The 25,887-nt window shown below is 46.4% G+C and overlaps 2 protein-coding genes across 2 annotated transcripts in view; both read left to right on the top strand.

The window, feature by feature from the left end:
* PLCH2 (phospholipase C eta 2) overlaps positions 1 to 12,248 on the top strand; it is a 76,006-nt gene extending 63,758 nt beyond the window's left edge. The window contains exons 22-23 of the mRNA XM_030964007.1: positions 4,348 to 5,404; positions 9,123 to 12,248. Coding sequence (XP_030819867.1) covers positions 4,348 to 5,404; positions 9,123 to 10,852 — 2,787 coding nt within the window. The 3' untranslated portion in view covers positions 10,853 to 12,248. The remainder of the gene's footprint in view (positions 1 to 4,347; positions 5,405 to 9,122) is intronic.
* Positions 12,249 to 15,689: 3,441 nt separating this feature from the next.
* On the top strand, positions 15,690 to 25,119 carry LOC115912348 (probable glutamate receptor). The gene is made up of 10 exons (XM_030963852.1): positions 15,690 to 15,795; positions 17,413 to 17,444; positions 18,416 to 18,475; positions 19,211 to 19,390; positions 20,762 to 20,988; positions 21,241 to 21,338; positions 21,820 to 22,037; positions 22,574 to 22,799; positions 23,209 to 23,456; positions 24,394 to 25,119. Exons 1-10 carry the CDS (start codon positions 15,723 to 15,725, stop codon positions 24,493 to 24,495), a joined length of 1,464 nt encoding a protein of 487 aa, XP_030819712.1. The 5' UTR covers positions 15,690 to 15,722; the 3' UTR covers positions 24,496 to 25,119.
* Positions 25,120 to 25,887: the final 768 nt, after the last annotated feature.

The raw sequence follows: 25,887 nt of genomic DNA, 5'->3' as shown, positions 1-25,887 counted from the left end.
ACATTTTTGTTCATTTGGAGTAAAATTGATCTCTGTGCTTGTCATGGTAGCCTGAGATCTTTCTGAATATCCATGGAGATAAAGGGAAATTCTAGGGAAAGTTAGAAAAGAGATTCCTGCAGTGCCTTTTTGAGGAAGCCATAGGGGAAGGTTATTTCCTTGCAGCACACGTATTTATATAAATAATGTGATTGTGAGTGCACCTTGCTGAACCAAAGGTGACACATCTTAACCCTGAGTACTTGTTCCCTGCAGAGCTGATGCTTTAAAGGCTCTGCCTGATGTTTTAGCATTTTAAATTTAATTAAATTCGTCAAGCTTATTTGCTTTGGATTTTTTGCCATAATAACTCTTAAAATGCAGAGGAAAGATGGTGCTGGTAATAGCTGGATATATTTACACTCCTTGTGTGTTATTAAGGGTGTGTTTGCTTCACACACAGGAAATAAACAACTCTCAGTGTGCCACATCTCAATTTCCATGAAAGCAAAGCCCTAATTTCAGACTTGTTCTAGGCCAGATAAAAAGGAGGCAGCTCCTGTCCTCTGAGTGCAGTGTTCTGTGCTGTTAATGCCAAAGAAACCAGGTACAAAGCTCCTTGCAGGATCTGTTTGTCCTGCAGCAGTGAGATGCAATATCAGCATCAGGACAGCAGGAGGAAAGAAAACTTCTCTGCCTTCTTTGTTTTCTCATTTTTCTTCTTTAATTTCAAAATCAGACTTACAAAAACCTCCTCAAGCACGAGTAAAACATCAGCAGTGTCCAGGGCTGTTAATGCCAGTGAAATCAGGTACAAAGCTCTTTGCAGGATCCCAGTTTGTCCCGCAGCAGTGAGATGCAATTTCAGCATCAGGACAGCAGGAGGAGGCATCCAGCGGGCTGGGAATGCCCAGCTCCTCCTCCACAGGGAAATTCGAGCATCCTGAACAAGGAAATCAGCTTTTTTAGACTTTAATCATCACTTAGTTACTCAACTCCAGTCGCTGCCCTTGCCAGCAGTGTTTAATGGAAGGGCCAATGTTCATCCTCTTCATCAGTGAAGTATTTTCAATTCAAACCTCCTTTGGCAAATTCTCTCTCTGTTTAGCCTCAATTTCCTGGCCATTCATAATTATTTGCTCTTCCTAACTTCTTCATGAGTGACTGGCTGTGATAGTTTGCAGAAGGGCAACCTGCCCATTTAAACTATGGCAGTTTTTTGGGACATAGATTTTTCTTGGTGTTCCCTGATTGCTTCTCATTGTCACTGCAATCTCTCTGGGCTTGCTGGTGTTAGGGAGTGATTCTGTGCACTGACAAAATACAAGGATTTGGAAGGAAAGTCTGTATGTGTTGTGGTTTTGTTTTGTTTTGTTTTTTAATTTATAATTTTTAATAAAAACTACTGAAAATGTGGAACAAATATTACACGTCCCTTTCTCGTTTGGTCTGCGTGAATCACTTTTTGCTTTGATTTTTGGTTAACAGACTGCTGTCCAAATTAGAATTTTTTCTTTTATCCTCTCTTAATTATGGGCAGAAAAATCCCCCCAGTTATCAGCCTGGTTTGGTTTTTACCCATTCTTTATTAATTGGTTTTACCCATTCTTTATTAATGCAGAGATTCTAATGCAAACATTTACATTTTGGGACTTTTTATAAATGGAGATATTCCACCTGCTCAGTAGCTTGGTATTACTAAAACAGTCTTAGGTGAAAAAAAAATAATCTTAATTTATGTGTGAAATCTCTTTCAGACTGCTCTGTTTCCTGGAAAGGCTTTTCTTTGTTTCTGTCTCTTCTGTGGTCTGCTGATGTAGTGCAGAATTTCTTGTGGTTTTTCTAGATGTGCCTATCTCTGAGCTCCTCCCTCACTGTTACTCTGCCTTTACTCTGTCTGTTTGTGATTTCAGTGGGCTTCTCTATGTCAAAAAAGTCTCCTTTTAGAAGCAGAGCGTTTTTAGACGCCTTGAAGGTACCCCTCCTGTCCCAGGGAGGTGCAGACACCACCACACACCTGCATGCCTTGAGCTGGTGGCTTCATTAGCATCAACCTCTCCTTGGTAGCATTTTTGAGCTCTCCAACTCGTGGAACATGAGCTGTGACATTTGGCTGGGCCACCCCTGTGGGGTCACTGACAGCCACAGAGCCCTCCCTGTGTGAAGCAGATCCAGGATAAAATTCCTGCCCCTCTCCCCCTTCTCTGAGCCTCTCCCTCTCCTGCCTTTTCTCTGGAGGGATATAATTCAAAGCCCTTCTTTCACACAGAAAAGAACATTGACAGTGAATCATTTCCTAAATTGGGGGAAAGCCTCTTGTGCTGGTTTTCAAGTCTGCTTTCCAGAGTGAAACAGCCCTGTAAAAGCTGGGCTGGAAGCTGAAAGCACAGTGTCCTGGATCTCCCTCAAAACTGCTCTCTTTTATTTTTTCCCTTCTTTTAAAACGTTTTTTTTCCCCCTAAGTTAATCAAATCTGCCTTTGTGTTTCTTGAATCACTCCATTGATTCAAGCAACAGTGTCCAGCTTAAGAAAGCTGCAGCAAACAAGCCAGAATGACACCTTGGGCCCTGCACTGCGTGCCACCCATTCCATCAGTGCTTCCCTTTTCTTTTTGGTGGATATTATTTGTCTGTGTTGTTTGTATGACAATTTTTTCTGGGTTTTGCAAATATTTATATTGTCTGATTTTTATAGCAATAAATTCATGTACTTGCCAACTTGTCTCCCAGTAATCCAAGCAGACTGTTCAATAGTCTGGCTCTCACAGATGATTTTCCAATATTTAATACTTGCCTTGCATGGAAAAAATCAAACCCTACTATCTTTATCTTATCCTAAAGATAATTTTTGATAATGTCCTACTCAAATTGGCACATGATAACTAAACTTCAGTCACTTATAATTGACTAAATATTTTATAAAAAATATTATGAACACTTTTACTGGCCCTTGTGTCAGCCAAATAAACCTTGGTCCCACATGGCAGCTTGGGCAGGACACTCAGGGTAAAATCAGCTCTTAGCCCAGTGCACAGGGCAGCCAACATCTGCATTAAGTCCTGCGCAGCAGAACTGGAAATGCACAAGCAGGCACTCAAATATTTATTTTGGGGTGAAAGACCATTGTAATTTAAATGAGACACTTCTGTGCCATTGTTTGGCACTGCAGAAATGTGACCTCGTGTGACATCACAGGGCAAAACTGGAACTGACGGCGAGCGCCAGCGAGCGTGGCTGCTGGTCAGGTTCTGTCATGGGCTTCCTAAATGCACTTCAGTCATGATCCACCCTGGGTTTATTCATTCTGGATGCTACAGCTGATCTAAAGTCTGATCCAGCTGGGAAATAAAGAGAGCAAAGGGGGAGAAGTGGATGAAAAGAGAAATTCCTTTCTGTGCCTGAAGTGATCTCTGTGCACAGAGCAAACCAGCGCTGAGTCAGGCATCAGCCTGGGCCTGGAAAGTTGGCAAGTACACCTGGAATGTTTGCAGGAATGCTGGAACTGTCTCATTGAAATGTAAATCAGTTGTATGGTGGTGGGAGATTTATGATGGTGAATTTGTGTGTTTAATGCTTAAATAACTACTAAAGACTGTGGAGAACTGTAATGTGACACTGACTAACTTCCCTTGTTTATAGTGTGTTTCCTCAGTGCTGAACACATACACCAGTGTCTTGGGATAAGTGTTGTATGGTAGGAAATATTACCCCAAAATGAAATCACACAGGTAGAAATTGAAATACTCCATGATCTTTTGTGTGTGTATAGTTAACTGCTATTCATGACAGTGCTCAGTTCAATTGTAGATCTCCTTTATATTGAAAAATATTCTATTTTATGGTCAGTGTTTATTTCCCAGCAGTTCCTAGAAAATGCATTTACAGCAAGAATTTTAAATACATCTGCTTTGGGTGAAACTGAGAAACTCTTCAGCTTTCAGAATGAAAGCCTTGTAGACAGAAGTATTTCCTTTTTTTTTTTTGTCTTTTCAATAGCTCTGATGTTTATGTAGATGTTGTAAGTAATTACATGCAAGAAAGAAAATGATGACAAATACAGGGATAAGTGTGGCTGGAAAATGTTATCTAAAAACATAGCTGAGAAAAAAAAAAGATGTGTTATTTTGCAAGGCTGCTGTTAGTGATTTTTTTTTTTTTCATTTTTAATGCCTGTCCTATTTCTGGGTTAGTTCTCATGCTGATGGGAGGAATATATCAGGAAATTGTGTGTGAATGATCATTTGGTCATGAGTTCCTGTGCTCAGAGGAAGAGCCTTGCATTTTATATATATTTATATATTAAAAGGGACCTTTTAATATATTTTTATATTTTTAAAATATATTTTTTTTTTTCTTATTGTTTTGCAGGCCAAACAAGCTCTAGGTCTAAAAGGGCTGTTTCTCAGAAATCCAAAGCAGGCCTCTCTGGACAGTCATGCTGCTGGGCAGCTCCATCGCAAACATTCCTTTAGCAGCCACATCCTGAGACGGACGGCCAGTGCACCCACCAAGAGCCAGAAGAAGAACAAGAAAGGCTTTCCAGAAATTGCTTTGGACACAAAGGACAGCAGCTCTGCAGGGGCTGGAGAAGGGAGGGAAGTGGAAGCTGCCTCCCAGCCTCGCTTTGTGCAAGAGCCAGAAAGCGCTTCCCCGTCCCCAGCTCCCCGAGACGGTGCCAGTGGGGAGGCACCTGGCAAGGGCTTGAAAGGTAAGGCCCAGGGCTGTCCCCAGGGGCCAGGGCAGAGCTGTGCCCACCCCGGGGCTCCTTTCAGCGAGCCCTTGCCCAGGGCACACAGGGTGAGGCTGCAGGAGCCCCTGGGCGAGAAGCCGAGCGTCTTCGCCCGCTGTGCCATCAACAGCTCGGGCAGGATCGGCGTGGCCACCAACTGCATGAAATGCATGATTGGCTCCAAAGAGAGCCCTGACCCTGAGGGGCCGTGGAGTGACCACCCTGGCAGGCCCATGGTGGCCAGAGAGCCCCTGCAGGCTGGGCAGGGCAGCGGTGCAGAGGAGAGGGTAGAGCTGCACACCTGGGTGGTCAGAGGGCAGCCCAGGCCACTGTCAGATTTGCAGCCTTGCAGCAGCCCTGGAACTGCAGGTGACCTGAGGAGGAGCAGCCAGGCCTTTGTGAGCCCAGGGAAGACGAGTGGTGACTCTAAGTGCCACGGGATAAAGGCTCACCCCCGGCAGCGCTGGCAGTGCCACTCGGGTGGCAAGTATGGAAGCACTGTCAACTTGGTGGCAGCCAGCAATGGCTCTGTGTCCTCCAACTCCAGCAGTCTAGAAAGCCTTGGAAGCCCAGAATTCCCCAAGCACTGGGCTGAACCTTCTCGAAGGCAAGTGGGCACCCTCCAGAGGGAAATGAACGCCTTGTTCGTTCAAAAATTGGAGGAAATTCGAAGTAAATCCCCTATATTCTTTACTGGTAAGACCAGATTTTCTTCACCCTTCTCCACTGTAGATCACATCATTGTCTCAGCTTCTGCATAGCATCCTTACTTAGAAGCTCCTCCATGTTGTTTGGCTGTCAAGAGGTCTTTTTTTTTTTTTTTAATTTTGGCAATGACAGAAGAAAAAAAATCTGCATAGATATTTTTATTTTCCTTTTTGTAGACGTGTCTGGTTTAGCTTAGTCCTTGCCATGCCTAGTTAACCATCTGCAGTAGTGGCACTGTCAGTAGTCCATAAATGTGGGGGTTGTTTGTTCAGGGCTTTTTGTTCCCTTGATTTTCTTAGTGAATGTGGTATGATACTAAGTAAATTTTAAGATCCAAACCAGAGCATTGAGATTGAATATGGAAAACCCACATCAACAAACAATATTTCCATTATCAGCCTTTTTGTTCCACTGAGGGATAACCACATCAGGAATGTTGTCTAATGTGCTCTCTGATAACAATAAACCTGTTCCCTCCTCAAAGATCTTGCAAAATCACTGCTGTCCGTCCAGGAATTACTGGATGGATTTCTCTGCTCTCTTCAGGAGATGTATTTTATAAACATAGCAGCCCATTCTGCTCCTAAATGTGTGTGCAAACATTTCTGCTGTGCTGTGCTGTTCCTGGCCTGAGGGCAGAGGGCGTGATCTGCTGCTCCCTGGCATAGCCAGGCTGGGGCACTCCTGCCATTCCCCACTGTCACCCAAAATGTGCCCAAAACTTAGAGGAAAGTTCCTAAAGCTGCAGCATTTTGTGGTTGTTTCAAACTGGGACTGTGTGGCTGCACCTGTACCATGGCCCGGGGGTTTGTAGAGGTGGGAAAATCAAAGCAGAGGCAATCAAAGGATATCTTTTAGTAAGAAAAATGCCATTTTTCCTCCTGATTTGGCAGGAATGGGACAGAAGGAAAGAGATTTTGATAAGAATTTTCTGCTTCACAGAACTGTAAGGAGAAAGTAGGAAATGCAGCTTTTGGCTGTGACTGCAAGAGCTCCTCCTCAAATCCCTCACCCTCCTTGTTAATTGTCCAAGAAATCTGGACACTGATGATTACATTTTCAGGAACAGTGATTTTGGTGCTTTTCCCTTTTTTAATAACAGATTCTCACTGCCTACCTATAGTGGGCTTCTTTGAAAGCCTCATACAGAAATTTGAGATATTTTATTTATTTGACCAATTTTATCTGCTTGGGTGTCTGAAATTTACCTTCTATTTTTTACACCATTTTTTAAAAAATATATTTTTCCAATATCTGCTTCAGGCTTTTAGGAAAATACCAGGACAATGGGAGGGGAGAAATTTGCTGTTTCCCGTGACTCGCAGTTAATCCAAAGCAGCAGAACTCTTTCTATGCCTAAATTACTGGCATTGGGCTTTTCACAAACTCTGAATATTGTGACATATGAAACCATTTCCCATTATCAGTGCCAGCTCCCCTGCCAGCCCCCCAAGTCACTAAACAAATATTGTGATATGCTTGAAATTTGATTAAATCCATCTGACTTCCCAAGCATGGAATCAGCAAACCCTTAAAATGGTGAAATGGTGCCTTGGACTGGCTGCTGCTGGTCCAGTGACAGCCCCTCTGTTTGCACAAACAGCTCCCTTTCCCAAACTCCTGCAAGGCCATGCCTTGGGCCAGGAAACCAGGGAAACCAGCTCCATGGCTGCACTTGGGAATTGGCATTCTGCTGGGGGAAGTGCCCTGGGATAAGGCAGGAAACTATAGCTGGCCCTTTATTATATATTAAATAAATATATTTAATCACAATTATTTTCTGTTATATAAATTACAAATATATAAATATAATATAACACAAATATATAAATATATAAAATATAAACAAATATAAACATATATCTATTTAACAATAATAGAATAATATATAATATATTTAACAATAATTTAATAATATTTATTATTACTCTAGCTGGCCCAGCATTACATTTTCCAGGGATTTCCCTTCCCAGCATGCCCCAATCTGTGCTGCTGGATGGGCAGAAGGAGAATTTATAAATCTGATCAGCTCTGGGCCCTTCCTGACATTCCTCCAGGCACTGAGAGTCTGGAATGTGGGATTTGGGTTATGGAATGTTGGATTTGGGGTATGGCCACAGGTGCCTGATCCCCTTCCAGCACTCCCAGCTACTTCAGGGCAGGGCAGAGCTTCTCCCACCCCTGGGTTCTGCACTGGGCTGGAAATCCTGGTGTTCCAGGAAAGGAAAGGCCTGGTATTCGCTGGGCAGGTTCTGGGAGTGATGTTTCCCATTAGGAGAGGGCTTTGGAGGAGTCCAGATTCCTCTGAGCAACCTGGAAGCTGTCCTTGCCTATGTCAGGGTACTTGGAACTTGATGATTTTTAGGGTCCTTTCCATCACAAACCACTCTGTGATTCCATGATTCTGTGATTCCATTTCCCCGTCCAGCGGAGCGTGTCCCTTCAACACCAACAAATATTTTCATCCTTCTGTGATAAAAAAATTGAACTTAATATCTGTCCATATGTGGATTCCATTGAGTGCTCTGGTTGGTCAGAAATTCTTAGGATCCTACAACCATGTGTGAATATTCCTGTATGTCTCCTTTCCCTCCCTCAGCACTAATTTATCCTGTTATCTGCACCTGCCTTCCCTACATTAATTGGATTTTTCCTCTGTTCTGTCCTATTATTCTACATGCACACTCTCTCTCTCTAGTTAAGAACTGAAAGGACAAGCAAGTCAAAGGTAATGTCTGCTGAGTGTCCCTGATTCCAGCACCCTGTTGCCTGTACTCCTGTTTTTTCCCTGTTTGCTGCCCTATAATTACCTGCTCCTGTATCCTTGAGGTCATGGTCTGGCTTGGTGGCGCTTTGTTAGTTCTGGAATGCATGTCTGCACTGTGCTTTGGAGATATGGGGAATCATCTTTTTGGCATGATTGCTTTGGCTCCTGGGGTGCAGGTGATAAACACTGCAGAGAATGGAGCATTTTCTCCAGGTAATTGGTGGCTGGAGTGATTCTCCAGGGTTGCAATCACAGCCTGCTGTTCATGACCCATCTGTCTGCAGAGTTTTTTTTTAAATAGAAATTACCAAGTTTTTTTAGGAGGAACAAAGTCTGTTTAAAGCTTTTGTTTTGTTTTTAAAAGTCCCATTGCCAACATTCCACTGTCTGCAGATCATTTGTAATCTGCTCCACAAGTCCTGTGCTGCTTCTCTTCTGAGTGGTTGGTCACTGGGATCACATCTGCTGGTCAAACTGCTGTTTGATCATTGTACATGCTCTGGTTGTGCTCTGATACCCTGACCTGTTTGAGTGCTGGAAGGAAGGAAAACTGAAAATCAAGTGGTGCTGGATGGTGGGGGAAGAAAAGCTGGTTTACAAAAGGGGTCCCAAAGGGCAAAAATTGCTGGGTACTGTTGTTTGATAAGAAAACCAGAACAGTCACATGGTGCTGCTGTGCATGGACTGAGATTTCTTGAAGCAACAGGGCTTTGTGCAGCTAAAACTGAATCTGCAAAATGTTTTGCTGTCTTTGGCCAGGCATTTGAAATCTCAAGTTATTTTTAAAATCATGATTAACATGGACAACTTGTACCTTGAGAACACAATGGTAACACATAAGGAATGAATCTTAGCTCAGCTGTAATTTGTAAGAGATAACTAACCCTGTATCTCTGTTTTTCTTGTTTCTTTCTTTTTCTTTTCATGCCTCCTGAGCAGATGTCTGCCACTTCTCCGTGCAGAGGTCAGTCACTTCTTTATGCAGCCTAGAAACGATCACAGAAGAGCCTGTCCTTGCCAATGAGGGCCATCACTGCAGCCTTCTCTTCCCCCTGCCCGTTGCCCCTTACAGTGACTCTGAGGAAGGATCTGGCTCTGACCATTCCACTGAAGCTCCATCAGAGGGAAGCAGAATACCCAACCAGCCTCAAGAGCCCCTACCCTCCAGAGAACAAGGAACCAATCTGGCTGCAGAAGACCAAGGGCAGGATGTCCCAAGAGCAGCTGACGCAGGTTTAGTAGCCCCAGAGGATGAGATGACAAGGGTGGCAGGATGTCCCACAGAAGGAAATGGCTGGACACAGTGCAGTGAGGCTGAAGATCAGGGTGGATCAGCAGCACATCCCAAAAAAGCCAGGCTGGTAGAGGCAGCAGATCATGGAGCTGGCCAACCTGTAGGAAACTGCCAGAAGCAAAACCAAGCAGGTCAGGTATTAACAGACACAGAAAGCACCTCTGAATGCAAAGGGCAAAACCTGGGTGCAGCAGCTGTTCCACCCCAGCAAAGCAGTGTCAGTAACAGCCCCCAGGCAGATTCTCCCCAGAAAGCCTGGGCTGCACAGGCTCTCCCTGTCTCTGTTTCCCAGACGAGCTCTTACACGTTGGCAAGAAGGGCAAAGAGTGAAGGACTAAAGACGTCAGACTCCTCAGCCTTAATAAAAACCCCGAGCAGCCAGTCTCCAGCAGCTGAAGTGTACTTTGATGCCACTGTCAATGACCGGATCTGGAGCAAGCTGGACTGTGCCAGCCACCGTGACAGCATGTCCTCCTTGTCCAGCATGTCCTCCAACGACACCGTCATCGACCTCTCCCTCCCCAGCCTGGCCCGCAAAAGCCTCCCGGACCTGGGCATCCGCCAGGACGGCCTGGAGCCCCTGGCCATCAGGAAGGGCATGCGCCCCCGCTCCGCCACCGCCTGCAGCAACGAGATGCCAATGGTCAGCAAGAGCAAGTCCAACCCCAACCTGAGGTCTGGCCAGCTGCCGGCCGACGAGCTGTGCCCCCGGCCCCTGGCCAGGAGCCCTCAGGATGCCTTCTCGTCCATCCCTAGAAGGCACACCTGGAGCAGGCTCTACATGGAGAGTCTCAGGCAGTCCTCTAACAAATCCAAAGCACATGACACGGTCGGGAATAACCAGACAAAGTCCAAAAGCCTCGGGGACCTTACCTCTGATGACATCGTGTGCACTTTTGAAAGCAAATACCGCAGCATCAGCAGGAGCTTCGTCACGCGCTCCATGCGGGAGCAGCGCCGCTCCGCCAGCCTGCGGCCCTCGGCCAAATCCCGGGACGAACTGACGGAGCAGCTGAAGAAGCTGACAGCCTTCCAGCAGGAAAACGACATCACCTCCCCCATCAGCCTGGAGCCCAGCGAGTCGGAGGAGGAGGGCGAGAGCATGGGGCTGCTGCGCCGCTCGTCGTCGCGCAGCCAGAGCCGCGTGCGCTACATCGCCAACAGGGCGCGGCAGGCCCAGGAGAGGCAGCGCCTGCAGGGCCGGGCACAGCTCGGGGGCAGCCCCATCGAGGAGAGGGGCAACCCCGAGGGTGCCTGCAGCGTGGGCAGGGCCGGCTGCACCGACCCTGCTGCCCACGCGGCCCTGGCGGCCTCGCCCAAGGCCCAGCCCGACTGCGCAGCCGACACCGAGGTGTTCTTCATGCTCAAACTGTGACCCTGGTGGTGCTGGGCACTGCTGGCACTCCTGGCACAGCAAAACACAGCAAAACCTCAGAGGCCCAAAACATCCTGAACTTCCTGGCCTTCCCCTGAGCCAAGGGTGCTTGATATCACAACTCCAAAGGAACTGGCCCTGGTGGCCTCGCCCAAGGCCCAGCCCGACTGCGTGGCCGACACCGCAGTGTTCTTCATGCTCAAACTGTGACCCTGGCAGCGCTGGGCACTGCTGGCACTCCTGGCACAGCAAAACCTGAGAGGCCCAAAATAATCCTGTGCTTCCTGGCCTTCCCCTGAGCCAAGGGTGCTTGATATCACGACTCCAAAGGAACTGATGAGGATTCGTTTTTAATTGTGCTTTGCCCAACCTCCAATCAGGCCTCCTTTGTGTGTGAGCACTTCTTGCGTTTGCAGTTTGCTCTTGGTCTTTACTAATTTCAATAATTCTTCTGACAATAGTAACCTTGATGTGTAATAGCTGAATGTGATGCTAACCACAGCTAAGGTGAATTTTACTCTTACAAATCATGGATCCATGTAAGGAGGCTGGACTTAAAATCACATTTTATTTTCTGGAAGAGTTTGAGGCCTCTGAGGGTGTGAATTAATAATGCAGTAGACACAGTCCATCTTCCATCGTGGACCTGCTTATTTCAGTGAAAATCCATATTTTCTCTTTGAAGAAAAGCTCTCTTGTTCCAAAGCAATGCTTTTATAAACTCAGCCTGTTTATATATCTATATATATATAAATATCTATATATATACACCTGTGTGTATGCAAAGGTATGTCTGCACATGTATGTACACATGCACATCCTGAACCTGAACTGTGACTAGTCCTTGTCTCAAGGCATTGTCTGAGGGAATTGAGACAGGAGAGAGAAGGGAGTGGCTAAAAATAGAAATATCTTCTGACTTTACTTCAGAAATGGCTACAAAGCATGTTAGTCTTTTCTTGAAACAGCACTGTCCCTTCTTATGGTATTTTAACAATGCTGCTGTACATAGCACTTTTTGGATGAATTTTACTATTTCTGTATTGCACTGCCATGCAAAATTTTCAATGATATGTTTAAAAAAAAAAGAGATATTTAATTTTTTAGATGGACATATTTAGAATTAAATAACAACCTAAACAGAGTAATAATTTTTCCTTCCCCCTTTTTTTTACTTTTTAGGGATGTTGTCATGTGTTCCCCCCCAGTCCCCAGTTATGATGTCATTTATTATAGATGTACATTTTATCAGTGATGGAGAAGAATGTTTACTGAGATGCATTTTAAAGAGAAACAGAGGTTTAATTTTATTTCAGGCTGCATAGAGTCCCTATTATTGAGAGGATATTTTGCCTTTGTAATGATTCTTTTGTGTATATTGCAAAATTTAAGAATTTGTTTGTAAAACCACCTTACACTACTAAAATAAACATATTTAACCTCCCAGCTGGTGACTCTTTAGCTGTAACACAACACTGGGGTTTGTGATACACAAACATTGTTCATTCTATCTGCATTGTTTTTCAGCTTCCTTTGTGGATAACATTTAATTTTACTCTTTTTCAGAGGGGCAGCCAGTGCAGACCCACCCAGATTTTCTCAGGTCCTCCAGAACTTGTGCGAGGATTGGCAGAGACTGACATTGTGTGGCGTGAGACACAGCACAGGGGCTGGGGCAGGATGAAAATTCTGGGGCAACTGGTGGAATTAGTAACCAAACAAACAGAAGGAGCTGATCCATCCTGGAGCAGCTGTACAAGTAACACAGATGGCCCTGTTTCATCACTGAGGGGGTTTAAAGTCTGGCTGAAAATGCTGCAGCTCAGTTTTGCTCTTCACCTGTCACTTGATTGAAAAATCACTTCTATTCCTGTCCCAGCAAAGTGCACAGTGGAAGTGCATTTTACTTCCTTCACACTCCTCCTGGAAGGGTTGTCACTTGTGGAGCTGGGAAGGGGCTCTTGGTTCTAATTTTAGTATCACTTGGCCACAAGAATTTAAACCCTGAGCTACCAAAACAGTAACAAAATTTAAACTCTGAGATACCGAAATGTAAGGCTGAATGTGTTATCACCATAATGCAGTGATAAGGCTGGAGGGGTTAAATTTCCTGATTAAATCTTTTCAAATTCCCTTCAGCATGTTTTGTCTGAAAATATTCCTTCAGTTTTCCAGGCTGGCTCAGCTTGTCTGCAGGACTCAGATCCTGAAGATCCCAGGGCAGCTTTGTGCAGCAGAACTTTTGGGATGTGCACTGAGGTGACCCCACAGCATCACTGCAGGCTCTGAAGGGAGGGAGGTGAAGCTGCAGCAGAACGTGGGATCTGCCAAGAGGAGCCTCCCATTGTGTCCCAGCACAAAGAAAATTTCATTAACATTCTCTAGATGAAAAATCATTCATGTAATACTTTAATTTCGGGCTGAAAAGCTGCAGGGAGTCGCTGCTTTTGTAACTTTAATGCTTTTGCAGCTTTAATGTCGAGTACATGCAACTTGACAGCTTTGGAAAGTTAATGTTTAAAAGGCCTATTTGTGTCTTCTCAAAGACCCGAGTCTCACAATCAGATTATTTTCATCTTTAATTGATTAAGCAATACTTGTTAAATTAATGCACCTCACAGGATGCAGCATCACTTTAAAACATTTACCTTCATTCAGAATTTTAACCAACAATGTCTGGGTTTAAATCTTAGGGTACAAGTGAAATTTGCCCTCTTGCTTCCAAATTAATATCAACCACTTTTACAGCTTGTTTTGTGTCACTATGTAAGACTGACTATTCATCAGGTATTTATTTATTCCTATAAGTGGAATTTATTCCAGCATCTAAGAATTATTTGGAATTTAAGTCAGCAGAAGGTCACAGTTTTGCTCTTCATTCTTCTGCTCTTCCTGTGCATCCTGAGACTCCAGGATGTTCATTTCAGTTCATTAAACGGTAAGATCTGAAATCCAAAGTCTCCACATCACAAGCAGTGTACTGGCCACGGCTGGATGTGGATTTAATGGTCTGTATTTCTCCAGCTTGGAGGAATGATAATGAACATTCAGTTGTGATAATGAACATTCAATTGTGTCTTTCAAAGCTGATTTTGTCTGTGTGATCAACAGGCAGGAAAACGGGCACAGCTGCTGGGGACAGCTCCAAAGGGAGGAATTTTACAGCAACTCCACAGGACAGTGAGAGAATTCCGTGAGTCCTGGTGCAGCATCCAGCTGTGGGACCCAGCTGCTTCCAGAGGTCCTTTGGGGAGGTCTCCTCCTTCCCCGAAGGTGTCCCCTGGTCCAGCTGGCACGTTTAGAGCCACTCCTCCTCCTCCTCCTCCTCTTCCTCCTCCTCCTCTCCCGGGTATTTAACCCAGCACGGGATGCCCAAACCTGCGGGATCCTCACTCCTGTGCCGGGCATCCCGAGCAGCTCCAGCACGGACGGACAGACGGACGGACAGACAGACGGCCCAAGGGAATCGCTGTAAGTGAGAAACTGCCTTCAGTTCGTGCTCTGCTGCTGGCAAGGGGCAAAGCCTACTGCCACCGGCTCCTTCCTGCCTTTTTAACCCACATTTGCACCCTATCTGTGCTTTTAGATGAGCAGCGTGTTTAACAACTTTCTGTTCAAGGTGATGCCAGCAATACCAGCTCTGATCAGTTTGGGGTTTTTTTGGAGGAGGCCACTTGAAACAAAGGTGATTTTGTTGCATGCACCAAATTGTAAGAGAAAAGGAACAGGAATTTAGAGGCTAAACCTACCAGGAAAAGCACAGCTCAGCCTGAAGGCTGTTGCTTCTTTTCAATTTATTTTTTCCCCGTGGTTGATGCAGCTGCTCAGTTTTTGTGCTGCTCTGGCAAGAGCTGAGAGCAGCAACTACTTTGTCTAAAAAGCAGTTGTAGGATAAAGTCAGTGTTTGTTGGTTTTCTCAGCTTTTACAGAGATGGGGCAACTGAGAGGTGTTTTAAAAGTTTTTATTCCATTATCGGTCTCTTGTGAGACACAGGAGATGTAAAACTCAACGCCATTCCACCAGAAGCCAGCCTATTTCCTGGTTACAATATTATGCATCTTTCACAGCTCTAAATCTCTAAAATATCTGGTCTTTTTGCAAGGCTGTATTTTGAAACTTGTTGAAATTTGTTTCTAGTTCAATCTCTCAGCAATGTCATCTGTATTCCATTCCTAAATCAGCACACCTTATTTCAGTATTTGCATACAGATGTACAAGACTGTATAAGCTTTCTATCAGGTTTTGAGAATTCCTTACAAATCCATTTCCCACAGGTGTTGGCTGATGCACAGCTCAGATCTCAGCCCTCTCCTCCAGGATCCTTTCACAAGGATCAACATTTTCCCATTTGGCAGAATTTTTTAACAGCAGCAACAACGAAATCACCATTGAAATTTAACCTGGAAAGAACCTTTTGTGGAAGTTTTAGTTATTTCTCTCATTAGGGAAAATGAATGAGGGAAAGTGCTGAGCTGTAATGCTGAGAGTTTTCATAGGATTCAGGATTGGGAAATTTCCTAAAAGCTGATGAGGTAAGATCCCCAAATCCAGTGTTTGCCAGTAATGCCACATGTAGTATATTTTTGCCTACACACTCTCATAAATGATAAGTTTTCTTGGGCATTTTTAATTTATTTTTTATCATTTCTGGTGTAATGGTGTCCTGTACCTTGTTGGACAACAAATACCATTAAAAATATTCCTGCTGCTTCCTCTCCTTCCTTTTCCCTGGGGGAAAAACCCAGGACAAAAAAAATCCAGGATAAAGTGCTCTCAGCCAGTGATGAGGAACTGCAGAACCAGGTTTAACTGCTTGCCTTTCACCTCCAGCAGGAAGGTTCCTGTAGAGCAGCAGGAATTTCTGCTCCCATGGATAAATCACTTCACTTCACAATCTGTGTGCTCACAGCCCTGCTGCTCCTGAGGGAATCAAGCCAGGCAGGTGAGGAAAAGGATCCAGAAGTGTTGCCTGCACCCAAACCTGGTTTTATTCTTCTTTAAATCCTTTATTCCTTCAGTTTTTACCTGCCAGTGCTTGCAGGATTTTGTCCTAATCTCAGAATTTGCTTTTTAAATGGGTTATTAAGAAATTCCCCAGGGCTCACCTGGTGGCTGGGACTTTGTGAGTGCCACCAAGTGTCTTTGATGTCCCCAAGTGTCTTTGATGTCCCCAAGTGTCTTTGCTGCTACAGTTGATAACCAGATGACAGAGATGAGGGAAGATGAAAAAAGCAAATAAAAAAAGGGTGGATTTAGGTATATTTATTGTGGTTAAAGCTGCACTTCTGTGAGTTTATGGTCCCTTGAGCTGCAGCAAGGTGTGTTGAGGATGGAGGAGAAAACTGAGGAGAGGCTCCAGTCCTGAGCAGTGCCAGGAGCCTTTTCCCCAGGAATCCAGCAGGAGCCTCCCTTGGAAGGCTGGGCAAGCCCAGGGTAGCAGGAGCAAAGAAAAATCTGATTTTTTTACAGCCACAGTCTCCTCCTGCAACCACCAACCCATGGGGAAGGGAGGGATGAACCTTTCCCTTGTCCTGTGCTGCTGCAGCCTCCCAGGAGGGTTCCAGGAGGATTTCCAGGAGGATTCCCAGCAGAATCCTCGATGCTGGGCAGGGTCACTGCCATGACCTGGGGTTGGTGCTGCAGCCCCATCGCCCCTGGGCCTTTCAGGAGGGCTCACAAAGGGGCTTTGAGCTGGGAGCTGGAGCCCTCAGAAGGCTCTGCTGCCTTCCAAGGAACCCCACGGGGCCTCCAAAAGCTGCTGCTGGCTTTAAAGGGTTTCTAAAGGGAGACAAGAGAACTCCTTTGTGGAGATTTCCAGCCCCCATGGAGAACTGTAGTGGAGAGGGAAAAAACAGGTTTTGTTTTACAATAATGTGGAGTTCAGCACAAGGCCAGAAAATGCAACACCAAAGAAGGAAGAATAAATACATAATGAATGAATATGCTGTTATATTTAGAGAAAAACTCACAGCTTTTGCTTGAGAGAGTGAAAACATCCTGCATTTTTTAGTTTATCTTGAGGGATTTTTGGCTTTTGTGCTGTGAATTCTCTGAGTCCAAGGAGCAATGCTAAGCAGATTCTAGAAAAATTACCCTGTGCAATTAATGAGCAACATATTGACAAAATTGTGGTTTTAATTCTGCATCTCAGATGCAGAACCTGCCAGCAGTAGGGGAAAGGAAGGGTAAGAAAAAATCAGTGTCTGGCAAGTGGGTGGTGAGGAACTTTTGGCTTCTCCTCAGGGGAAGATGGGGCTTGGCAGGAAAGGGGGAAGGTCTGGGCTGTGTGAGGAAGAGGAGCTGGTGCTGCCCCTCCTCAGGGATGGACTGGCTGTGCAGGAGTCCCTCGGAGGGTGAGGGACATCAATGACACCATTAAGTGACATCAGAACCTCCTGCAGCCCCTCTCTGCTGTCTCTGCCTTCTTTTGTGCCCTGGGGGAGGAAACAAAGGGAGTTTGGGAGTTGGGGGTGATTGTTCTGATTATTTCAGTGTGCTGTGAAATGAGGAGCTGTGAATACAAGCCCCACACAAATCTGATTTTGTTGTATTTTTCCAGGAGCTGGGAGGAACGATGATGCTATGAGTAAGGTACGTCCGAGTTCATTAGTGCAGAGCCACTAACGAAGGCGTGGGGCAGATGATTTTACATATTTAATTCAGAAATAGTGATCAGAATGTAAAATATTTTCATCTTTGAAGTGTTATTATTCTAAGTGCAGCGTTCATGGCTGGCTGTGTCTCTGTGCTGTTTTCCTTTGTTTCTGTGGGGTTTTTTTGACTGAATTTTTTGTACAGAGCTCAAAATTCAGTTGTGCCCCAGGGAAGAACCTGCCAGCAGCCCTTGTCTTCATGGCTGGTAGAGTTGGGGAGCTTGTGATCACAGCTTTCCACTCAAAGCTCATCCCTCAAACCCTTCCATTGCACAGAGAGGATTAAAACAGGATCCTTTGGAGGAACTGAGGTTTCTTTTGCACTTTTTGTACTGCATTTATATATTTATATATTCACACACACATATACACATCCCCTCTCTCTGTCTAGAAAAACCACCCTGTAATTTCCAATAAGCAGACACATTTAGGACCAACAAACGTCACAGAATTTGACACTTCACTAGAAAAAGCTACAGTTGCCCTGAAGAGGCTTTGATGAGGAATCCTCTCGAGTGGGAGACTGTAAAAATGGAAGATGTATCTTTAACTCACACAAATGAATCCACTTTTCCTCTCCCCCTCCTCTCAGGTTTCCAACTGTTCTGTGTCTCCTGGAATTGCTCTCTAATGAGAACTTAATTGGCTGCTAATTCTTTTGTCTGCAGCAGGAATTGCTCTCTTGGGGAGGCTGCACACACACCATCTGAAGATGTGCAGCAACATTTGCAGCGATTTTTGTTTGCAGCAGGCAATGAAGGGAAACGCTGTGATTTGTTAATTGGTCAGGAGACAGCAGCAGCCACTGCAGGTTTAGGGCTGGTTTAACCCCCCTGCACCTCCCAGGTCACCCCAAAATAACAATGAAAAACTTTGTAACCCAACAGGTCCTCAATTTCTGCTTTGCAGGGCACAGACCCACGGGGAGCAGGAGAGGGACTTCCAACCCTGACTGTCACAACCATCCTGGTAAGGCCCTGACAGAGCAGGGAACAGCTTTTTTTGGGCTAATTCCCCTTTTCCCAACCAAAACCGTGGCAGGAGCCCAGTTTCACTAAAGGGGTGGTTGGGAATTTTTGAGAATTCTAGGAATTTTGGGAATTGTGGAATTTTTGGAGGGGGGGGCTGTGATGAGAACTGAACCCCCCCGGTTCGAGGCCGCCCTGGGAATTTCCCTGGATTTCACATCCTAAAAATCCCCAAAACCTCGGAAAATCCTTCCCCAGCTCTGCCGGAATTCTGGGAAACTTCAGGAATTTGAGAATTCTGTGAGGGAAAAATCGTGGAAAATGTTATCAATAAAATAATTTTTTAAAAAAGTAAAAAAAAAAAAGTAAAAGGGGGGGGTGTCAGGAATTTTTGGGAATTCCGGGAATTTCAGGAATTCTGGATTTTTTGGGGGGGGGAGGGGTGGGGCTGTGATGAGAACCCCCTGGTTCAAGGCAACCCTGGGAATTTCCATGAATTTTGCAGGTCAAAAATCCCCAAAATCCAAAAATATCCTCCTGGAATTACGTGAAACTTTAGGAATTTGAGAATTTTGGTGGGGGGGGGAATCTTGGAAAATGTTGATATCAATAAAATAAAATAAAAAGGAAAAAAAGGGGAAAAAAATTAAAAATAAAAAAAAGTGGAGAGGAATAACAGGGTGGGTTTACCAAGGCTGGGTTTAACCCCCCTGGGCTGATCTGTCTGTGTGTCCAGGAGGATCCCTACGTGATGGTGAGGGGAGCAGAGCTGGAGGGGTACTGCATGGAGCTGCTGGCAGCGCTGGCGGGGATGCTGCGCTTCCAGTACCGCGTCAGGGTGGTGGGCGACGGCCAGTACGGGGCTGTGGCGGCCGGAGGCAACTGGAGCGGCATGATCGGCGAGATCCTCCGCAGGGTGAGGCCCAGCCTGCTCCCAGCCTCCTGCAGGGATGGGCTATTCACAGTGTGGGTGTCGATCTAGTACCCATGGCCAGCTATGATTTATTAAAAATATGGGTGTCAATCTAGTATCAATATCCAACTATGGTTTATTAAAAAGATGGCTGTTGATCTAGTACTCATGTCCAACTATGGTTTATTAAAAATATGGGTGTTGATCTAGTACTCATGTCCAACTATGGTTTATTAAAAATATGGGTGTTGATCTAGTACTCATATCCAACTATGGTTTATTAAAAAGATGGGTGTTGATCTAGTATCAATATCCAACTATGACAGACAAAAACTCTCTAAGAGTTTAAAGTCAGAAAGTGTATGTTTATTGTGGGATAACTTCCAAATATACACCTCAATTTAAGGTGATCACAGAGTCCTTTTATCTATACAGGTATTGAGTACCCAAAATACAAATGCATACTCATAACTTTGGTACATCCCATTCCCAATATGGATATTAATCTAGAACCGATATCCAACTATGATTTATTAAAAATATGGATGTTGATCTAGTACCGATATCCAACTGTGACAGACAAAAACTCTCTAACAGTTTAAAGTCAGAAAGTGTGTGTTCAGTGTGGGATAACTCCCAAATACACACTGCAATTCACAGGTGATTACAGAGTTCTTTTATCTATACAAATATTGAATACCTAAAATACAAATACATATTCATAACTTTGGTACATCCCATTCCCAGTGTGGATGTTGATCTGGTACCGATATCCAAAAACTCTCTAAGAGTTTAAAGTCAGAAAGTGAGTGTTTATTGTGGGATAACTCCCAAATACACACTGCAATTCACAGGTGATTACAGAGTCCTTTTATCTACAAGTATATAAGAGTATCTTTAAGTATATAAGAGCATTGAATACCCAAAAATACAAATACATATTCATGGAAAACCTATCCTGTTCCTTGGGGGTCACGTCCCAAGGCTGTTGACCTGGAGATGTGATGCCATTTCTGTGGGAATCTTTAAAATTAGAGGGTTTTGGGAAAGCTGCAAAAGGCAGGCTTTAGAGGCAGTAGAACTATGATTAGAGCTAAGCTGTAACTGTAAGATTTGTCAGAAAAAATTTATAAGTAGAAAAGTAAGGGCAAATAGAATAATGGTTTGTGTATTAATGCTTATCTAAAATAACTCTAAGATACAAAAAGTATATCTAGTAAAATATTAGGAAGTTCTAAGCTCGGTAATGGAGCTCTGTAATAATGGAGCACCTGCCTGCTCAGCCAGGGGAGCACCTGCTTGAGGGACAGAAATATTTGAGGGACAGAAATGTTCCCTGGGCTGGTGGCTGACTGTTTTTTATCTCCTTGGCAGGAAGCTGATATTGCAGTGGCTCCACTGACTGTCACTTCAGCCAGGGAGGAGGTGGTGTCCTTCACCACCCCCTTCCTGCAGACCGGGATTGGGATCCTGCTCCGCAAGGACACGGCCTCCCAGGACATGTCCTTCTTCCACTTCCTGTCCCCTTTCAGCAAGGAGACCTGGACAGCTCTTTTATTTGCTTACCTGCTCACCTGCTTCTGCCTCTTCCTTGTTGCCAGGTACAAATGCATTTCTTTCACAGATTGTGTTCAAGTCAGTGCCTTTCTCACCCAGAAAATCCCAGGGAGCCTTTTGCTCGGAGGAACCTCCTGTACAGCTCTAGTACAAGGGCTAAGCAAGCTTAAACCCTGTCAGATTAACCCAGCATTATGAGTGGGATCTCCCCCTGAGGAACACCAGATCTCTTGGTGGGGATTATTTTTCTTTTTTTCCCTCTGAATGTCTGGTTTTACCCTGTCATCTTCCCACAGACTGAGCCCCTGTGAATGGAACGAGCCCAAGAATGAAGAGAACCACTTCACCTTCCTGAACAGCCTCTGGTTTGGAGCAGGAGCACTGGCCCTGCAGGGTGAGCTGGGAGGATGCTGATGGTGCACCCAGATCCTTCTGTGACACTGGGGTGAAAAGGTGTCCTAGCAGGGACACGTGGAGCACTAAACCAGGTTGGGAAGGTGTGAGTCCAGACCTGCTGGGCTTGTACAGGTGATCGATTCTGGCTGAGGAACATTTTCTGCTCTGGGCAACTGCTGCTTGGGGCAATGTCCAGCTGAGCACGGCAGGGCTGCTTGGTACAGAGGAGATTTTTTTGTGCAGCTTTGTGCCACTGCTGCTGCTCCAGCCCTGCCCTGCAGCCTTGGTGCTGCCCAGAGCAGCACAGAGGGACCCTCCAGGCTCAGGCTCTATGTAGCTGCAGGGCAGGATCTGCAATTTGCCTTTATTTAAAGGGAACTCTGTAACTCAGGCCAGTGGATCTGCAGTTCTTGGTGTGTCTCTGGCCCCACATCCCCTCCTGTGTGATTGATGTGATTTTTTTGCTGCCTCTGGTGCAGGTGCCACCCCCAGGCCCCAGGCCCTGTCGGTGAGGGTCATTGCTGTGGTCTGGTGGCTCTTCACCCTGGCCCTGCTGGCCGCCTACATCGCCAACTTCACGGCCCTGCTGAGCTCCGGCAGCGAGCAGCTCCCCATCCAGACCTTCGAGGACCTGGTCAAGCAGAGGAACCTGGAGTTTGGGACCCTGGAGGGCTCCTCAACCTTCTACTACTTCAAGGTGCAGAGAAATCTCACTGTGCCCACACACAGGGGCTGTGGGACTGCTGAGCTGGGGCTGTCTCACAGCTCAGGCCTTCTAACCCCTACAGCACCCTCGTCACTGCTGACTCCCTCAGGTTTCCTGGAATACTTCAAATAATTTTGTTTATTATTATTGATTATTGTTCTGTTCAGCCCTTCCTCCACCTCTTCCACAGGAAAGCAGGCACAGAATTCTTCTTTTTATTCTGAATTCTCCTTTCAAAATCTCTCCACCCCTCAGGGGCTGCCCTTGTGTACCTCAGGAGCAGCAGGTGCCATCTGTGACACTTGTACCCCTGTGTGATGTTTGTCCCCAGTGTTGGGGACAATCTGTGCTTGCAAGGGTTCACAAATGGTTTAAATGCTCTTCTTCTGCAAACTGTTTTACAACCCTTGCACATACAAGCAGATTTTTCTTTTTTTGGTGGTTGTCTCACCCTTGCGTTTGACCCTTGGATTTTTTGACTCTTGGGTTTGACGTTTGAGTTTGACCCTTGGATTTCTGGGCTGCAGAACTCCAAGAACCCCATCCACCAGATGATCTACGAGTACATGGAGAAGAGGAGGGAGCACGTGCTGGTCAAGACCTACCAGGAGGCCGTGCAGCGCGTGATGGACTCCAACTACGCCTTCATCGGCGAGTCCATCTCGCAGGACCTGGCGGCCGCGCGCCACTGCAACCTCATCAGGGCCCCCGAGGTCATCGGGGCCCGTGGCTTTGGCATTGCCACCACCCAGGGTGAGTCCTGTTCCCTCTGCTCCCTGGGATACCAACGGGCCAGAGCCAGCACTGCTGTCAGGGTGACCAGACTGAGAACGCTGCGTGGCGGGGTCACTGCTCTGTGGGGAATTAATGCTGCCTCTCACTTTGGACTCTAATCCACAAATATTCCATCTCCTGGTGGCCTTGGCCCCAGGAATGCAGGGCAGGGAGCAGTCTGCTCATGTTCTTCCCAAAGCACCTTTGCTCTGCCCCATCCCACAGGTGGATAGGGCAGGATCTGTGGCCAGGACAGGATTGTTGTTAGCCAGGAAAAGCCTTTGGCAGGCAGGGCTGTGTTCAGTGATACCTCTGACCCCTTTAGCAATGTTTAACTAAGCCATGGCTGGGAGCTCTGCCATCCTCCTCTCTCTCCTTTCTCCCCAAGCATCCCCCTGGACCAAGCCCCTGTCCATCGCCGTGCTCAAGCTGCGCGAGTCGGGCGACCTGGACTACCTGAGGAACAAATGGTGGGAGACCAGCTGCCTGCGCCAGAGCCGGGAGCGCTGGGGGCCCCTGGAGCCGCCGGCCCTGGGGGGGCTCTTCCTCACGCTGGGCATCGGCCTCGCCCTCGGCATCCTCGCTGCCCTGGCCGAGCTCTCCAGCAGCAGCCGCCGCGCGGCCGCGCACGCCAAGGTGGGCCCTGCGCCTTGTCCTGTGTTCCTCTACCCCTCCTTCCACCAAGGTGGGCCCTGCGCCTTGTCCTGTGTTCCTCTACCCCTCCTTCCACCAAGGTGGGCCCTGGCTCCTGCTCCGAGCCCCATCCTGCCATCCCTGTGTCCCTGCTTTCTCCAAGGTGGGCCTTGCACCTTGTCCTGCCATCCCTGTGTCCCCTTGTCCACCAAGGTGGGCCCTGAACCTTGTCTTGTGTTCCTTTATCCCTCCTTCCACCAAAGTGAGTCCTGGCTCCTGCTCATGTCCTGTCCTGTCCCCCTGTGTCCTTTCTTTCCCCCAAGGTGGGCCCTGACTGCTGCATTTAATCCTGTCCTGTCCCCTGTGTCCCCCCTTCCACCAAGGTGGCCCCCTGCTCCTGTCCTGCCTCCCCACATCCCTCTTGCCCCAGCATTTCCACCCTGACCTTGGTTTTCTAAGGAAAGCTGTGCAGTAGGGCAGGGGGGAGGGAAGGCTGTGCAGTTAGTGCCAAAATTGGACTGTGGGATGGGTTTGTAGCCTGAACAGCATAAATATAATATACAGAAAGACAATAAACCCCTAGCACCCCTTTCCCCAACAAAAAAACCCAAAAAAACAAAAAACAAACAAACAAACAAAAAAAAAACACAACAAAAAACCAAAAACCCAAAAAACCAATTAAGTAACATTCCCTGAACTCCCAAGTCAGCCAAACTGCATTCCACTGCCCTGGGTGTTAGAGAGGACAGTAAATGATCCTTAATGAGTGAATTCCCAGTGGTGGCTGTTCTTTAGTCATTAGACAAGGAAAACACACACACAGTCAAACTGCACCAGCGCCCCTTGGTGCTCCTGCTCTCCAGCCCTCCCAGTGTGCACATGGAAAGGATGGATCCACAGAACAACCCACCCACAGCCTTCTCTCCCATTTCTCTTTCAGAAATCTTGTTGCTCTGTTTTCACAGAAGAAATCTGCACTCGTCTACGCATAAAAGGAGCTGCCAGACAAAGCCAGGAGACGTCAGGGAAGGCAAATGCTTGAGGAGTTTTTGCTGTGTTAGGGTTGTGCCACGTCCTAGGAGCTGTATCAGTGTAGGAAGATGTTTTTCTGCTAGTCTAGAGTGTTAGTTTGCTAATTACAGACACACACAGCACTTCTGGAGTGATGGTGGAGCTGCAGACACAGGAAAATTAAGTGGCTTGGAAGAATTTAAATTGGTAAGAGGTTGAGTGGAGCTGTGACAAATGGATAAACTGGAGCAGAGCTGGCCAGGATGGTGGATCCATGTTTAGGTTTGAAGTTCACCCTGTAAGTCCATGAAGGGCTGGAGGAGGAAGTGACTGGGGACAGGTTAATGTGAAGCCTCTGTTACTTAATTCCTGTGTGAGGAACAGTTGTGGAACATTAAAGCTCTTGTCTGTCTCATAATCAGGAACAGCAGCTTAAGCATTGCAGCTCTAAATAGCCTCACCCTGCCCTGCCTGAGCAGGAGGGGCTGGTCCCTGGAAGGCAATTCCTGGATCAGAACTGACAGTGCTGCTGTGTAACCCCAAACAGGCCCTGCCTGCACCCCAAACCCCAGAGAGGGCCCTCCTGCCACCAAGGAAGCACCTGAGCTAAGAAATGCCAGGCAGGGCTTGTCCTCTGTCCCTTCCCAGCACAGGATAAGGGCCACTGTGAGGTGACAGAGAATGTTTTGTTCTTGTTACCCAGGAATTGAGGATTGACAGTGGAAATCCATCAGTTCCAGAGTAGGGAAGGAGTGTGGGGATGAGTCAAACGCAGCAGAGCCCCAGCTCCCCTGCAAGGGGAGATGTGAGGGTGTTTTGCATCACTCTCCTGGAGTTCAGGGGAACAGTTTTCTCAGCTGCATGTTAAACACCTTCCTCATTAAGCTGTTTTCCCTTTCAGAGCTGGGATGACTGAGGCATTTAAGTGTTAGGGCAAATTGGTGGTGAAATCACTCCATTTATGAACTGCACAGCTGAAGGAGGGAAAAAACAAATTGGGTTCCTTGGGAATGGCTGTAATTGCACCACCAATCCTTGTCAGTCCCAGCAGGGAGAACTGAAGGGAACAGAAAACAAGGGGGCTCAGGCTGGGAAGTTATGGGTGATCCTGAATCCAGCACTGCACATTCCCTGGGAGGGAATTCAGTGCAGCTGCAGGACTCCCTCCCTCATCCCTCCTGCTAATGGGAACAAATAAAGGGTTAGGAATGCCAGGTGTTGGGAAGCCAGGGCTGGTCCTTAACTCAGACTGCAACAGCCCTGGCTCAGTCACAGCCTGAGCAAGGTTTGTGAGGTGAGAAGGTGGATCAGCCCTTCCATCAGCTGAGCTGCACAGAGCAGGAGAGATTTAGGTAAGTCTAAAAGCTGAAAATGCAACATCAGAAAATGCAACAACAGGTTCACTTAGCAGTTAAAAACTATT

Source organism: Camarhynchus parvulus, chromosome 21, assembly GCF_901933205.1.
Source record: "Camarhynchus parvulus chromosome 21, STF_HiC, whole genome shotgun sequence".
Classification (NCBI taxonomy): domain Eukaryota; kingdom Metazoa; phylum Chordata; class Aves; order Passeriformes; family Thraupidae; genus Camarhynchus; species Camarhynchus parvulus.
The sequence above is the reverse complement of the archived record's forward strand: the minus strand, read 5'-3'. Positions and strand labels throughout refer to the sequence as shown.